Source organism: Cryptomeria japonica, chromosome 7, assembly GCF_030272615.1.
Source record: "Cryptomeria japonica chromosome 7, Sugi_1.0, whole genome shotgun sequence".
Taxonomy (NCBI): domain Eukaryota; kingdom Viridiplantae; phylum Streptophyta; class Pinopsida; order Cupressales; family Cupressaceae; genus Cryptomeria; species Cryptomeria japonica.
In genome coordinates this window covers 74454556-74472077 of record NC_081411.1, presented here as the reverse complement: position 1 = coordinate 74472077, position 17522 = coordinate 74454556, and the positions used below count along the sequence as shown (strand labels likewise).

The 17522-nt window shown below is 31.6% G+C and overlaps 1 protein-coding gene across 1 annotated transcript; it reads right to left on the bottom strand.

Annotated features, from left to right (window-relative positions):
• Nucleotides 1-5780: 5780 nt before the first annotated feature.
• On the bottom strand, nt 5781-16394 carry LOC131045723 (LOB domain-containing protein 1-like). Its single transcript, XM_057979314.2, has 2 exons — nt 16185-16394; nt 5781-6101 (listed from the first exon to the last, which is right to left on the bottom strand). The coding sequence occupies exons 1-2, from the start codon at nt 16392-16394 to the stop codon at nt 5781-5783; spliced, it is 531 nt and encodes a 176-aa protein (XP_057835297.2).
• Between the last annotated feature and the right edge of the window lie 1128 nt (nt 16395-17522).

Here is a 17522-nt window from a genome sequence, read left to right as displayed (position 1 = left end):
CTAGAAGTGGATTCTGATGTGACCACACATCTTAAAGAACATATTAAGCTTAGAAAATGTTATTCAACTCTGAATATTTAACACTTTCAAGCCTAAAAAATGTAATTTTAGTGTGTGTTATTTAGGCTTATCTACACATGTAATAATGTATGACTATTAAATATGTCATATACTTGAAAAATATATTAATCTTACACTACTGTCAACTTATAGTTTGATTACAATAGAAATTTATGAAGGCACAGGATTATTGTAACTACTTATTCAACCAAGTTGATAATTACAATAAGGAGATCATAGAAGGCTACATATAGTAAGTAAGAAGTAAACTATAGAAGTCATGATTATAGTCATGATTATTGTAATTATGTATATAATGGTAACAATCACATGATTATTATATTTATATATAAAGTGGTAACAGTCACCTTCATCAACTCAACCTCATATTGGCTCCCACAACGGTAGATCCAACTCCTCATACATAATATATTTAGTTGTATTAGTTTGGTATAAAATATCTTGAAAATCAAAAGATCCAGCAAACATGCGAAAGTTAAGAAATACAAGTTTACCAACCATTGAATGCATACTCTTGAGCTCACAAAATCTTATACACCGAGCGATTGGGAGACCTAGCACATAATATTTTGAAGGATGGATATGTTGGTACTTATTGGCAATTTATTTTGAGGATGAATATGTAGATTGGTTGACATTGATAAGTCCCCTCCTACATGAATAAATGAATAGCTACCCAAAAAGATGGGAATTCTATTTTTGTTTCATGTTTTTCTATATACTCTTCGGTAGTTATGGGGTTTCACCAAGCCTAATTATGGATAACTCACTAGGGAAAGGTAGACTTGACTATAACTATTTTTGACAATTACAAGATGATATGGTCATGAAGAATTTTTCCCATGTGTATGATCCATTTTGCATGACCCTAATGTGGGGAATTAAAGGGTCTCCCAAGAAAATAATTTTCATAAAGGCCACTTCCCTAGTGATGCAATTTGTTAGCTTTTACATTCAGTTCCACACCTCCACCTATCTACAGATAGGAAAATATAAATTTTCTCCTTTGAATCTACTCAAGTATGCTTCAGATTATCTGGTCTTCCTAGAGGTATGTCACTAGATGTCATTTGTGAGTATTAAATATTTAGACTTGAAGAAGAAACGGTATCCTTTTCCTTTAGCTCGATCTTACTATTCCTACAAAAGTAATAAAGTTGTGAAGAACACATAAAAGTTGTTACTTTAGTTTACTTTATGTTACCTACTTCTGAGGAGAAATTTTGATAGCAGAGGCTATGATTAGGGAAACGTCTATGGCTCAACTTCATACCTCCATTTACCTTAGCTTGAGAATTTCTAGGAGGACTATCATAATGAAAAAGAAGTCCAAAGGAGATATTTCATGAGATTTATAGTGGATCAATTTATTGCTTTCAATGTTCCTGTCCCACTCTCACATATTGAAATAGATGATTTCCCAAGCTTAATTGATGAGTCCTACCATGATGCAAATGCAATGCCTCTTGCTCCACATCAATGGTCTCAAGAAGAAGCAATAGATATCAATATCCACACCTATGATATTTTGAAGAGAACCTATTAGTGGTTATAAAATAAGGTGAAATATTATGTCGGCTCTTGTTTGCAAAAGGGGACTCCATCTATAGAGAGTATTTCATCTCAATATCTGTAGGGTACTAGAACCACAACCAATGTTAGAACAAGTTAAAACAAGTCCAACTCCCAATCTAGAGGAGATGAAGAACCCTCAAAAGAATACTAAATTAAAATCAATTTGTGAGGCAAGCATCACCACCCCACCAAAGAGGAAGAGAGATTGGAAATCAGCTACACCTATTGTGCCATCTATATAATAAGTAATTACTCCCATTGTTACTACTATTCAAGATTACTTACATTATTTTCATCATATAGATGGATATTTTTCTTTAGGCATTCCTTTAGGTAAACTCAATCCTCTGAGACTAGCACAACTTATATCTTTGACTTTCCCTGCTATTTCTAAACAAGTCACTCCTATTGTCATTAGTGCCTCTTTTATTGTTGCCTCTTCCCCATTGTTTATGAAAATTGTAGACAAGAACAAGAAATATACGCCTATAGTGGAATTGCATATAGATACCATCACCCAGTTTCTAAGGGATATGCCCAAACCCAAAAGGGATAGAAGAATGTCCTGTATGGTCATTGATTGTATAGGACATCAAGTCATAGAAATTACCAACCTTGTAGTAAATAGAGAGGACCATGAACTCATTGAGGTTGATTGTCGGTTGAGAAAGATTGATATCAGTTCTTCTAATATAAAAAATGTTATTTATCATGCTAAATTTTCTACGAGTAACTTGTCGGGAGGAGTAAAAAGGGAAGAACAAAAAAATCACATGCTAACTCAATAGTTGAGTACCCTCACCACTTTTATCCTATCTCTTCTATCAATTAGAAAATAACACAATCCAGGTACCTCAAATACATTGATGTTAGGAGTTATCAATGCTGAGAAATTGGAATAGGTCAAGAGGTTTCACACAATAACAACAACAATAGAAGAGTGGTTAAACAAGGCCAAAACTTAGTGCTTTATATTTATCAAAGAGTGTTTGTGAGCTCATGCCACTCTTGAGAAAAAAATAAACACTCATCATACTAGCCTCAAGGACCATAGGAAATAAATGAGAGGTTTAGAGCTCAGCTCTGATCAATTAGAGGGAATCATGAAAATGCACCTCGACCTATTGATAAAGGAGAAAATTATTAAGGATCCCACTAATAAGAAAGTAGTTGCTTGTCAAGAAATGGTTAAATATATATTTTTTGCACTAAAATAACTTTATGTAGGGATAATAACAACTATCACCCAACATTTATCTACTATTAGGACCCTTCACACAAATTTTAACACTTTGGATCTTAACATTTTCAAAGAAGGTTGGCAGGAATTACTAAAAATAGATGTAGTGTGAGGAGACCTGATGAGAAGGATAGAGGATGATTTTTCACAAACAAAGGTAGGGATGAAGGCCCTAGAAAGGATAAAAGACACCCCTACCCTCATTCATGGAATGGGAGAAAATATTAGTGAGTTACCTCAATAGATAACATAAGTAGACCATAAAATCCATAAGAAAAGGCTTTGATTTCACCTCACCAGTTGTCCAAACAAGAGTGATATTCTCCAATGCCTTCAACATATTTGGAATACATGAAGACGATGAAAATTCTAATAGAGTTGGTGAGCCAGGTGCAAGTTCCAAATGATAAACTGGTGTATGATGATGATGATGTGGAATTGATTGGCATGTTAAAAGACAAGGATGTATCCCTACATGATTAGTTTTCTATTCATGTTTCATTTTCTCTCGCTCAAAAACTATTGGCTCTCGAGGGTCATTTAATTATTTTCTATTTTAAGGACTTATGTTTTAACCAGTTATCATTAAAAGAAGTCATTATCTTTAAAAAATAGAACGTATGGATTAGCTATTTATATTTTGAAAAGATAATTTGAAAGGATCTTTTTTTTTTTCAAAATTAAACTTTATGTTGTTTTGAGAAGAAAAGATATTGCTTTAGATGTTTGATCAATTATTTTTAATATTAGAAATACAAATCTCGAAGGTAGTATTCTGAAATTTACGGACTTTGTGCTATGGTGGATGGATATAAACTCTTCATATGTTGAATGAATCTCTATTTAAGTTTTTTGTTGTGGAATATTACAGTGATTGGTCTATCTTTATCTTCTGCATTGTCATGAAGTGTTCATTATTGTATAAATATTGAATGGAAATGTTATTTCTATTTTTAAGTTCCTATTCCTACTCTTCTATTCCCCATCATACTTTGATATGGGAGTAGGGATCGATTAGAATATTATTTGTTTAACAATTTTATTTTCATGATTAGTCTAGTTTTAGGCCTTTTAAAGCTTTCTGGTCAAAACCTCTACGTTTTATTGCTTTTTGGTTCAAAGAATACATAGTTTTTTTATTCATTGTAAACATTTATAAGGTAGCTACACCTTGTAAAAGAAGAAAGGAGTGGGTGTAGAAGGACATCACACCTATCTCAATTGTTTGAACAGGTTGTTACCTCTCCAAATGACAAAATGTAGAGTTAGGTGACAAAATTTGTCAATGAACAATATCCATAGGTCTAGGATTTCATTTCCATACATATCAATAGAAAATTATGTTTGTCATTATTTTTATGAAAGTGCATAAATATGATCTAAAAAACTAATTACATATAAATTAAGAAAAAAACACATTGAGTTATATACATCTATCGCTTAACCCAAATTAAATCTTTGTTTCCTTCTTTAATCCTACCTTTTAAATTTTTCTAGTGGTCTATAAAGTGTTTATAATTAGATATATAAAAAATCTACCTAAAAGCCTCACGTTATAAAGGTATATTCTCTAATATAGATACTCTATCCATGGTGATAATTTTTGTATGTACTAATGAGATAGAAAATATAATAAATATATATATATATATATATATATATATATATCACATGATTAAAGATATAAATTTCTAAAGTAGAACTTATAATTGCGAGAAATGTTTGGCAAATTATGTTCATCATTATAGAGAATAATATGCAAGGAAATTTTTTAAAACTTTTTTCAAAGAAATTCATATCTATTAAAATAGTGTAGTGCTAAATTCCAAAATGTTATGTATAAATTATTGTAAAAATATATGTCACAATTTAATCAAACAACTCAATTTTATAGAGAAAGAATTTTTTAATAATATTTTGTGCATACGACATTTTGACTTTTAATTGATTTATTTGACCTAAAGTTAAAATTGTAACACAGTGATAGATTATTTACTTCTAGAGAGTATATTCTAAAATAATTCTTTATTGTTTTGTGTATTTTAATTTAATAATATATTTTACATCAATTTAATTATAACATATTTTTATTCATTATTAAAAGGATTTAAAATGCATATAATTACAAGGATAACAAACAAGAAATAATTTTTTTCTAATGGATGGTCTATGTCTCTTATTAAAAGTTCATTATAAAAAAATAAAAAACAAGCTTAATAAAAAAATCAATTAAATGGACAATCTCATTTAATAGCATAAACTTCAATAATATATAGAAGATTAAAACTTTTTTTGTAATAATCTATATAAACTTAAATAGTTTACACATGAAGCAAAAAGTAACTCTATTCTTATTAACAACACAATGTTTTGGTTACTAAAAAATATATTCAAGAAATGCCTAAAAGTTATTTATCTCAACTTTGAGTGTTTAACACTTTTAATCTTAGAAGTGTATTCTTAGTGCCACCACACATCTTAAACAACATAATAAGCTTAGAAAATATCAGTCAATTCTGAATGTTTAACACTTTTAAATCTGAAAAAGTAAATTTAATGTGTGTTTTTTAAGCTTATCTACACATATAATAATGTATGACTATTAAATATGTCATATACTTCAAAAATATATTAACCTTACAATAATGTCGGCTTATAGTTTGAGTACAATAGAAAGTTACGAAGGCATAGGATTATTGCAATTATTTATTCAACCAAGTTGATAATTACAATAAGGAGATCATAGAAGGCTACATATAGTAAAGAAGAAGTAAACTATAGAAGTGATGATTATAGTCATGATTATTGTAATTATATATATAGCAGTAACAATCACATGATTATTGCATTTATATATATAGTTGTAACAATCACCTTCATCAACTCAGCCTTGTATTGGCTCCCACAACGGTAGATCCAACTGCTCATACATAATATCTTCAGTTGTATTTGTTGGATATAAAATATCTTGAAAATCAGAAGATCCAGCAAACATGGGAAAGCCGAGAAATACAAGCTTATCAACCATTGAATGCATATTCTTGAGCTCTTCTTGCTTGCCTGCCAACTGAGATTCTAACTCGGATATTCGTTTTCGTAGATGATGGATTATTCCGGCACTTCCCTGGATGGGGTCCTTCACTCTTGCACTTGCTTCACAGGCCAAATTATTTACAGCATCCGCTCTTTGCTCGGTCTTCAAACCCTAAAGAAACATCACATAAATATATGAGTCTCATATTCAGAATAATACATAATTATTCAGACGTCTTTGGAATTAGAATTTTAAACATTTTGCGCCCCTGAACCAAAATCATTGCCAACAACTTTAAAGTGTTTGGGGGAATAGTACAATGGTCATGATACTTCAGAGAATTTTTAAGACAGAAAATGGTATGTATTTTGATAAATAGGAGGTATTTTCTACATCAAGTTAAATTATGATATTGTTATCAAGGTTCAATTGTGTAGTATTTGAGTCAAACTCATTGACCCATGTTTCACGAGTAATTGTTCACAAGAACCCATCTCTCATAAGAATGAATGGTCCACTTAGCACTCATTGCATCTAGGTGATGCTCACAGGGTTGAAGGACTGAGACTTCCCAGGAGGTCACCTATCCTAGTACTACTCCAGCTCAAGCGCGCTTAACCACGGAGTGCCCTCCAAGGTTAAACCAACTTAGCTTGCAACCCCACTTGCAAGTAGGGTTGCAAGCTAAGTGGGTTTAACCTTGGAGGCAACTTCATGGTTAATCGCGCTTGAGTTAGAGTAGTACTGGGATGGATGACCTCCTGGGGAAGTCTGAGTGCTTCACCCCTGCGAGCATCACCTAGATGCGATGAGTGCTAAGTTGACCATTCATTCTCATGAGAGATGGGCTCTTGTGAACCACTACTTGTGAAACATGGGTCAATGAGTTTGACTCAAAAACTACACAATTGAACCCTAATAGCCATATAATTTTTCTTAATTATATATTTTATTAATATGTTTCAGACTACGTTGTTGGAAATTTGATTAGATTATTAATTTAAATGTATATACTATAAATAAAGAAAACAATGATAATAAATAGAATAATGAATGCATTGATAATTTAAATTTACATTTAAGCTTCTAAAAAAATCAACTAATGAATAAATGAATCAATAGTCATTGTGAATTCATATCAGTCAAGCCATTTATTAAAATTAATGCTAAATTAATGTATGAACAACCTTATCAAAACAAACCAAAAATAAATGGTGCAAGTATAATTTATGTCATTTTTATCATTAAATTTTACTGTTTATATGAATATCTTTATCAATATTGACACATAAATTAATTATAAATATAATTTTTAAACAAATTATTTTGTTTTAAATAATTGAATTAATACAATACAGAAAGATTTTAAATTTATTTTTGTTTCAAATAAAACATTTTGTTACAATGTAGGTGTGTTGCTATTTGGTTCCACCGCATTTAAAATGTATATAAATTTTAAGAATCAATTCATCTTAAAATTCTTGAGCCTTCATATTTTTAAAGGAATCTTTACATAAAAAATATAATGACTTGAAATATTTTTACATATTTTTAAAATTTGTAGTATATTCTTGTATATGAATTCATTAAGGTATAAATATTACGTAAATGGTCATTACAAAGTAAAATATTTTAAATAGTTATAATTTTTTTTTAAGATAACTTAAATTATATTTTTAGACACGTAAAATTGTACTTTTAAATTAAATAAATATTTTTATTTATTTAAATTATCTTTCTCATAAATTGAATAAATACTTTTATTTATTTAGTTTATCCCACTTTTTCTATTAATTAAATAAATTTTTATTTATTTAATTAATTCATTAGCATTTCTCCTCTATGCCACTTATCTCTTAATCCTCCTTTACCTACCCTCTTCATTACTTTATTATTTATTTTATCTACCATTTAATCACATCCAACCATTTATTTCTTTCACCTCTTAGTCAACACTTATGTAATCAAGTCTTTTTGTGATCAAGCTACTTCAACCACAATCTTTCTTTGTTGAAATCTTGTGCATACATAAAATCTGAGAGCAAATATATTAAACAAGATCAATGCACAAAGGAGACAATGGAGATTGAAACTCTACTTGGCATGTGAATGGTAATATTGTTTATTTTATTGATTTGCATGTTCTTAGGTATCTTCATTGGTGTATGTTGAATGTTTGGTTGTAGAACTTGGGTTTATTGTGTTTGGATATTTATGGTTTTACAATAAGTATATCATCATCAATTTTCATTGCATACAATATTTATTCTAGATTGCATATACTAAATAATTCTATCTAAATTTTTTTAAGGGATATCATTCTTGTGATGTTTATCTATGCTAAATCAAACATTCAATATAAAACATTAGGTACTAATATATTTTTTATAGATGCATTTATCATATCGGTTCCTTTTAGTAAAAAAATAACATATAATAATACTATAGTCTCTTTAAAAACACCCATCTCAAGATACTTATCTCTCTTAAATAATATTTCCAATATATGCACCATGAGAGTTATATTAAATAGAATTTTTAGAAAGGTTTATTTAAAACATCTATTCTAATTAGTAATGAATATTATCCCACCTGTTAATATAAATATGTTATAATTAGAAATATACCATATGCAAATATCTTATGTTAAAATAAGAAGGGTGTAGATGAACTATTTAAAATATATCTTGTATTTATAAACCATGTAGACGCAGTTGAGAGCTAGGGCTAAAGATGTAGACATGAAATCCTTAGTGTCTAACAATAGAGGCAAGCCTTTTGGACATGGAGGTTGCAAAGAGAGAATAGAGGACAAGGAAGATCATGGAAGGCTTTCTAAAGATGATGAGGATGAGATACTCATAGATTGTTTTTTGGGATCTTGCACTTTAGCTCATTAATAAGGAGAGATGTTTGAAATCACTCTTGCCCCCCCATACATAGATAAGAGATGGGACAAAAAAAGCTATCATGTTACTTCCAAAGTATGATTGCACATAAATTGTACCATTATGAATGACGATAAACCTTGAGTAAGTGAGCTACCAATGTCACGTAATGATGAACAACATAATCACCACTAATGTTATTTAAAGATATGATATATTGGATGAAGAATTTGAATATGACATGTTAAATTCTCTATCATCTGTGAGATTAAAAACATGTATAAGATGATGAGTAGTGAAAATTCTTGATTAAGAGAGTAGTTTGTAGGAGAATAATAGGCAACCAAGTCATGCTCCTTTTTTGTACAAGAAACTTTAGGAAAGGGACTAGTATAACTCATTAGAGCCTTATGCCTAGAAGAGGGGATATTAGAACAAATAGAAGATAAAGTGTCATAAGGAGGATTGGAAATCTCTTGAGGAGATTCATAAATAGAATTTTCAATTGCCATAATTTCCTTATAAGGGGGATGAGTGTTGGGAGATATAGAGGATGATTTAGTTAAGAGGAAGTTATCATCACTAATAAATATAGCATTCACATTGAGAGACGGTGTTTTAGATGCTTTAATAAGATTTGAAGGATTATATCCAAGTCTAAATGTAGCCCCATGTATGTTATTTTCTAAAGGAACCTTAATCCTTTGTTCATTTATGCCACAACGATAGCTATTATATCCACTCTTAGCTAAAATGTGAAAATCAAGACCATAAAGGGATGCCAAATCGGAAAGAGATGGTGGGGCCTCATAGGTTTCAGTGCCATAATTAGATGATGAAGAAGAAGATTTTGAAGCATTGTTTAAATTAGAAGTAGCCACAAAATTGTTATTTAATTGATTAGACAAAGTGGGTTTCTTTTTAGGTTCATCCTTGTCTTTCTCCTTCTCAATGTTAGATCCTTTCCAAGAGACCCTATATTCTCCCACAAAAGTAGGGTTAAAGTATAGAGATCCCCAATCATCATCTAAAAGTACCCCTTTTGGAGAAAAGATATCTTTAGGAGAGGATTTAGATTGAGTAGAATACTTTTCAGGTGTCTTTGAATCACTAGAGGAAATATGGGTATTCAAGGAAATAGGGAGAGTTGGAGATGTAGGAGTATTTTTAGAAGGATTGGAAGTAGTTGAACAAGAAGATGAGGTTTGCAATGGAGCTTTTAAATTGGTATCAACAAGAAAAGTATACATCTTATTGTACTAATTGAACTTAAGTTGCCTATGCGAAGTAGAAGGGATAACTTGTATACAATGAAGCTAAGCTCGTCCTAATAGAAGATTATAGGTGAGCTTATCGGGCATGACATAGATAGGTGTGGGTAAAAGAACATGTCCTACCTTGATAGCTAAGGTTATAATACCTAACGAATACCTAACAACATTATCAAAACCATGAATAGTAAGGGAGTTTGGTTTAGTGAGAGTTGTGTTCACCTTAATCTCATGTTATACATCAATGCTACAAACATTAAGGCTAGAGCCATTGTCAACAAGGATTCATCTTATAAAATTACCATTAATAATGACAACTAATCATAAGGGGATCATATTTATGTTGACTCTCATGGGAGGGAAACTCATCTTGGGTGAACACAATTTGAGCTTTGGGTGTGTTTATAGGATCAATCAAAGAATCCATATTATTAGGTATCACTGTGGGTGGCACATCTAAGTTATTTAAAGTATCTTGTAACAATATATGATGTGTAGATGAATATTGAATTAAATCCCAAAGAGATATCTTAGCAGGAGCATCTTTGAGTCATTCAATAAGATCATACTCCTTACCAAGAATTTGTGATATATGAGATGCTTGTGGAAGAATTGGTTGAGAAGTGAGAAGTGAAGAAGGGATAACCTGAGGAGGATTCATTGCCTATTGTTTCATGTATTATATGTATGGGCAACCAGATTGTAACTCTCTCGTGTGAATTTTTAACCATACTCATAAGGGCTCTTAGTAGGATAACCTCCTTGCACAGTAATACTAGTTTGTTAGTGGTGTGAAAGGAATCATCACTATAACCACCTTGAACCCCCAATAGAGACTTCTTAGAGGTTTATAATTTGAGAAAGGACTAGAACCTTGAACTATGGAGAGGGGTTTGTTAGGTGTCTCATTCACATGCATCATATTGATTGAAGATGGTTTGGAAACATGTGAGGAGGGTCTAGAAAAGTTGAAATCATCAAGTTGCTCATAAATAGGATTATCAACCTTAAATATTTATTCATGAGTAGGATTTTGTTTAGATTGAATGAAAGAGATATCCTCATAGAGGGGATTTTTAATGACATCAAACCCTTGTGATCTAAGATCATTCTCTTGCTCCAAGGTGTCCTTATAAGGAGCATGCATTTTAGGAGAAGGATCAACATCATTCACATGGTAAGCATTATTGAAAGAAGTGGTGATAGTCTCTTCTTGTACAAAAATGTTATCATGAATAGGGTCAATTGTAAGAGAGGGATTACCATTAGTCATAAATGATTCATCTCTAGTAGGAAGGGTATTGAGATAAGATGTAGTTTTAGTAGGGAAGTTAGGTGTCATATTATCCTCTATCACAAAAAGATCCACATGGGGAATATACTCTCTATGAGAAGGATTATCATTACTTTTCAAAAATTCATCCTTGGGAGGGAGATCTTTAAAAGGGAACATGAATAATATCTTCTTGAACTAGGGTATCCTCTTGAGTGGAGCCAATTTGGGGGGAGGGAAATGCTTCATCTTTAGAGGGAAGGATATTTAAACGAATAGGAGGTGAGGTATTAAGGTAATTATAAACCATGTCACATTATTTTACTATAATATCATCTTTGTTGACCAAGGTACTTGTTAGCAGCAATCAAGAAGGAGGACTGAGATGGGGGGGTGAGTCAATCTTGACCGATTATAAAAAATTAAACTTCAAAACAAGAATTGATAAACTGTAGCAATACACAGATAAGAAAATTAACATCACAACACACAACACCAAGATTTTTAATGTGGAAAACCTGATTAAGGGAAAAACCACAGTGGAAACCTACCCATAGTAAGATGATACTCTACATTAGTATGTGAAAATATTACAATGGGGAATGCACATGCATTCAGGCGCACTACCTAGAGCTCGCTGCTCAAAAGATGTTTTCCCAAAAGGCTGCAACCCTTAGGGAACTCTCACTGACTTACAATATGATTTAGACTACAATCTAGAATAAATGAACTACACACAAATGCTTGATAATAGTTATGGTAAAGCACAATTATCTACTCTGCAACACTGATCTCGCCTCAACACTTCACTAAATGATATATCGTTGCTCACACATTTACCTCTTCCTGATAATTTAGACACAATATCAAAACCTAAATTACATAAGTATCTCACCTATATATACAAATTATCAACCTTGATAACAAGGTCAGCTAAACCCTCAACCGTAAATTTAAAAATACAAATATTACATTCCATGATACAAGAACGACCACTAGACCAATATAATGATTTATATTATATAGCATACACCTAATTAAAATTTCCAAATGATCACATCCTTTGGAAATCAATCCAAGACCAACCACAATACGCTACACCACTAGAAATACTCCATAACACAAAAATCATCACTCGGTTCATAGAAATCACCCAAACTTGTACAACGATCAATGTGGATAACCAAAATAAATAGGACATGACTAGAAAACACCAGTAATAACATTAGAATCATTTGGAATAGTTGCAGCAATGCCACTTTTCAAATATTCATCTATCAATGTTTAGAAGCTCAAGAACATAACCAATCAACAACTCTCACAAAGAAAGATAACTTGCGGAGCACCAAATCATGAACCATCTGAAATAAAGATTCACAAGATCATCCAAGACAATTTACCAAAGTCTCAGCACAAGATCTAATCACACCGAAATATATCAAAGGAAATATCGATCTCTACAAAACAGTGATCTGCAAAACTAAACTACAAAACAGGATTAGAAAATCTTCCCAAACTCACTAGAATAAATCACAAGAATGTGTTGACATCAATGAAAATAATATATCCTAGCAGGAACAATGGTTAACTAAATCCAACAATATCCCCAATAATCCAACAATCTCATCCTTTGGTATTGATGGCAACATATGAATGTGAAAAATAGTCAATGCAAAGAAAGAAGATATCATCAACAAACTCCCCCTAAGATCAAGATAGATAAAGTATTTTTTCACATGATCTCTCTCCCCCTTTGAAAACAATGCCAAAGATCTCCAAAACGGAAAATCAGACTCTCTCCAAAAACATGAATCTCTCTCCCCCACGGATACAACCAAATCAATAGACTACTACAACAGAGGAGCAGCACCAACTCATCAATCTAGATAAAAGTATAAGACTCTAAATCCCATTGGAATTGATGCAACTCAATGCATCTAGTTCTCACCAGGAGGGGTGGATACCCCTAACTTGTCTCTGAAATAGACAAATGTATTTGCAGGCAAACGCTTAGTGAAAATATCAGCAATTTGTTCCTTTGTAGATAAATATTCTAGCTTCACCTTCTGTTCACTAATTTTCTCTCTCAAGTAATTGTATTTTATTGATATATTCTTAGTCTTTGAATGTTGCACCAGATTCTTTGACATGTTTATAGTGCTAGAATTATCATAGTAAATGACAGTAGGTTCATCATGTATAACTCTGATATCTTTCAACATTTGCTTCATCCAAACTATCTGAGTTTAATTACTAGCAGCAACAATGTACTCAACTTCAACAGTAGATAAAGATACTGAATCTTATTTCTTACTAGCCCATGAAACCAACTTCCTACCTAACAAGAATTCTCCACCGGTAGTACTCTTATGGTCATCTACATCACCAACCCAATCTACATCAGTGTAGGCACACAATATGAAATCACCATTCTTTGGATATCATAGGCCTTAATCCTCAGTTTCCTTTAGATATTTGAATATCCTTTTAATAGCAGTAACATGACTTTCCTTCATATCAGCTTGATATCTAGCGGTCATACATACAACATGCATAATGTCAGGCCTAGTCTGAGTAAGATATAACAATCCACCAACCATGGATCTATAGAAACTTTTATTAGATTTTGGTTATTCATCACTTTTAGAAAATTTACAACTAGTCACCATAGGAGTTCCAATTAGTTTGGAATCATATAATCCAAATTTCTTCAACAATTCCTTCACATACTTAGTTCGAGATATGAATATACCTTTCTCTGTCTGTGCAATCTGCAAACCTAAGAAAAATTTCATCTCACCAACCATGGACATCTCAAATTTTTTTTGCATATCACCAGAAAACTTCATACTCATAGCATCATCACCACCAAAAATTATATCATCAACAAAGACTTTAATAATTAGAATGTTACCATTTTCAATTTTAAAGTATAGATTACTATCAGCAACACCTTTAGAAAATATCAATTTCAACATTGTTTGTCTAATCTAGAATACTAGGCAATAGGAGCTTGTTTTAATCCATAAAGTGATTTCTTTAACTTACATATCATGTCTCCACTATCTAACAGTGAAAATACATTAGGTTGCTCAATGTAAACTTCTTCCTCTAGATCACCATTGAAAAATGCAGATTTGAAATCCATCTGATGACAATAAAATGCCAACAATCTCCCCTTTTGGCATTGATGTCAACATACTAAGAATTTCTTCAACCAGTTCATTTGGTATTTCTCCCCATTTGACATCCATGACAAAGGGTACAAATTCCCCCTTAGTCAAATCTCCTCCTTTGACCATCAACTGGTTCAAGAGTCAAAAGATATGGTAGTGAACCCCCCCTGAACCATAGACCTCCATACAAATTTAAGTGCATGAAACAAGTGACACAACTCCTAACTTGTATCTTAGATACTTAAAAGTGCTCACTGGTAGATGGCTTGGTGAAGATATCAGCCACTTGTTCACTTGTAGGGACATACTCTACCTTAATTTCCTGATTTGGCACCTTCTCCCTCAGAAAATGATATTTGATGGTTATATGCTTTGTCCTTGAGTGCATAACCAGATTTTTTGATATGTTAATTGCATTGGAATTGTCACACTAGATGGAAATGAGGCCAAACATCTCTTCCTGAATATCCTTGAGGGTTTGCTTCATATTTATTCATCTGACGAGTGGATAGATATTGTGGGTCACAATCTCACCGTGGTTTTTCCTCTTTGGTGTTATGGTGTTACTTCTTGTTATTGCTTTGTTCTTCATTATATTTTGTTAATTGGAAAAGTATCTAAAGGAGTTAAATTCATATATATCGTTTGAACTCACCCCCCCTCTCAGTGTTCTTGGATTCCAATAGAACTTATAGTCAAGGTCAATCCTAATAACAATAAGATATTAAACTTTTTAAGTCTACTCTTACTATAATACTTCCACACAATTTAATCCATTTACATATGTATGTATGTATGTATCTATATATATAATTGCATTTGGTATAATAATTTTTGAAAGAATAAAAAAAGTTGACAAAGATAGTTACTCGGTTCTTGTGAGCTAGTTTTCGTATCAATGTTTCTGATCACTCTCTGTGATCCATCATCAGAATCAAGTAGTGATAGCAGTTAAAAAAATTAATATTTTAGAATTAAATAAGATTGTAGATTGTAGAAAATTAATATATTACAATAAAATAAGATCAAGAAAAAGGAAACACTATTACTCTAAGGTAGTATTTTATATTGATAAATTTCTGGAAAAAGATCCTTCAGTAATACAAGTGATCTATAAATGAAGCTCAGTCTCCCTCAAAAATTTGAACCTTCCCACAATACCAAAGTTTAATGAAAATCCTTAATATCATATTATTATTTTCTAGCTTTACGCCAGCACTACTGAGATTTTTCAGAACGTTAATGCGGAATAGGAGGTATTATTTCCACTAAATTTTAGAACAGAAAGCTCTTACTGTTTAAAAATTGTCTGATTTTGCTGATACGCACCGTTTATAGATTCACAAAAACAGTGTGCCTACTTTTTGAAAATATCATTGAAGTAAAAACAAGTACTCTGAGAAAGAAAGATAACCGTAATCAGATTACTCACAACCGCTAGAACATGCAGTTTACATCTCAAGTAAAAATAATTAAGCACGTCTATTAAAAAAACCAATTAAGCGGCTGTTAAACATTTGCAAATCATGTGAATACTAGGTCATAGGTAAGGAAACAAATATTAGGGAAAAGATAATGTTGTTAAAAAGCAAGAACTAAAACCTATTTCAACAGAAAATATAAAAGGGGTCGTGGTTAAAAATTACTTGAAGTAGTTTGATGATATAACTGGTTCCATAAACTGCGTGCACGACTGTGAATTTGTCAGGATCGTCCGTAGGAAAATAAGGAGCCAAAATACAATCTTCAGAACATTTCTTGCGTTGCACTCTGCAGGCTGCACATGATACAATCTTTCTTTTTCTTGTTGCCATATCTGGTGGTACTGGTAAATTGGTAATAGAACTCTTTAACATTATTAGTTTTTTATAATGCAGTCTTCAGTCAATAGATTGGAATATCAAACCTCAATGGGCCTAGGAGTGCCTTTTTTTTTCAACGCGTTGTTTTGTCATTGGAAGAATTAGTAGCCCTTCTTTCTATGAAGGTGCGAAGTACATTGAAATATTGAATGACAGCTTTAAGAAAGTTGAAATATTATACTAGGTTTTTTGGTAATGATTATACACTAAAACTAGTTACAATGAATGGAGCTACAAAATAAGGTATTCAAATAGCTTATGTTCAGCAGCATTCTGGAAACACGTAATAAAAGTCCAGCAAAGATTTTTTGTCATGGCTATACACTCAAACATGGTACAAGTTACAACGAATGGAGCTAGAAAATTAAGTATTCAAAAAGCTTGTGTTTGAGAGCATTTTGGAAACACGGAATAAAATTCGGGGAAGTTTTGAGTCTTTTGGAAACACGGAATAAAATTCGGGGAAGTTTTGAGTTATTTCCTGACAACAGAGAGAGAGAGTACATGTTCAGAGAAAATTGACAAAATGCGATGCGTGAGAAAAGGTAGGCGGTTCATATTTGAGGAAAATAGTGGATAGTTTCACACTGGCATCTTACATTTTTCAATTGAAGATTTACAGCATGGCCTAAACCTAAAAACATCTGTTACCTTTTAAGCTGGCTACAACTAAAATAATAGTTTAAATTCAAAGTTTTATTGTAAGACGGTAGGCATGCACTCGAGGCACGGAAAGTCGACTTTAACGCCATGGCTTAAAGAATGATGGTTTGTTTTTCTCGTGGAAAATTTATCTTCTAAATGCAAACAGCTTTGTCATAATTGTTTGTTCACGTGAGTCATCTTTCCCTAGCTTAATTCACACACTGACTTTCAAATAAAATTTGGGCTCGTATTCATTTATTAATTCAAAGTAAGTAAAGTGTGCATTGTTTATAGGGATTTAAAAAAAGGTTAAAAAAAATCATGATTCACCATGAAGGAGAATAAAAGTTTATTGGTGTTATAATGATGTTTCTATAAAAAAATTTAATTAATATTTTTTTATTATATAATATTAAAATTATAATTAAAAAAGTTATCTCAAAATAAAATATTAAATTAAGATTATATATTATAAAA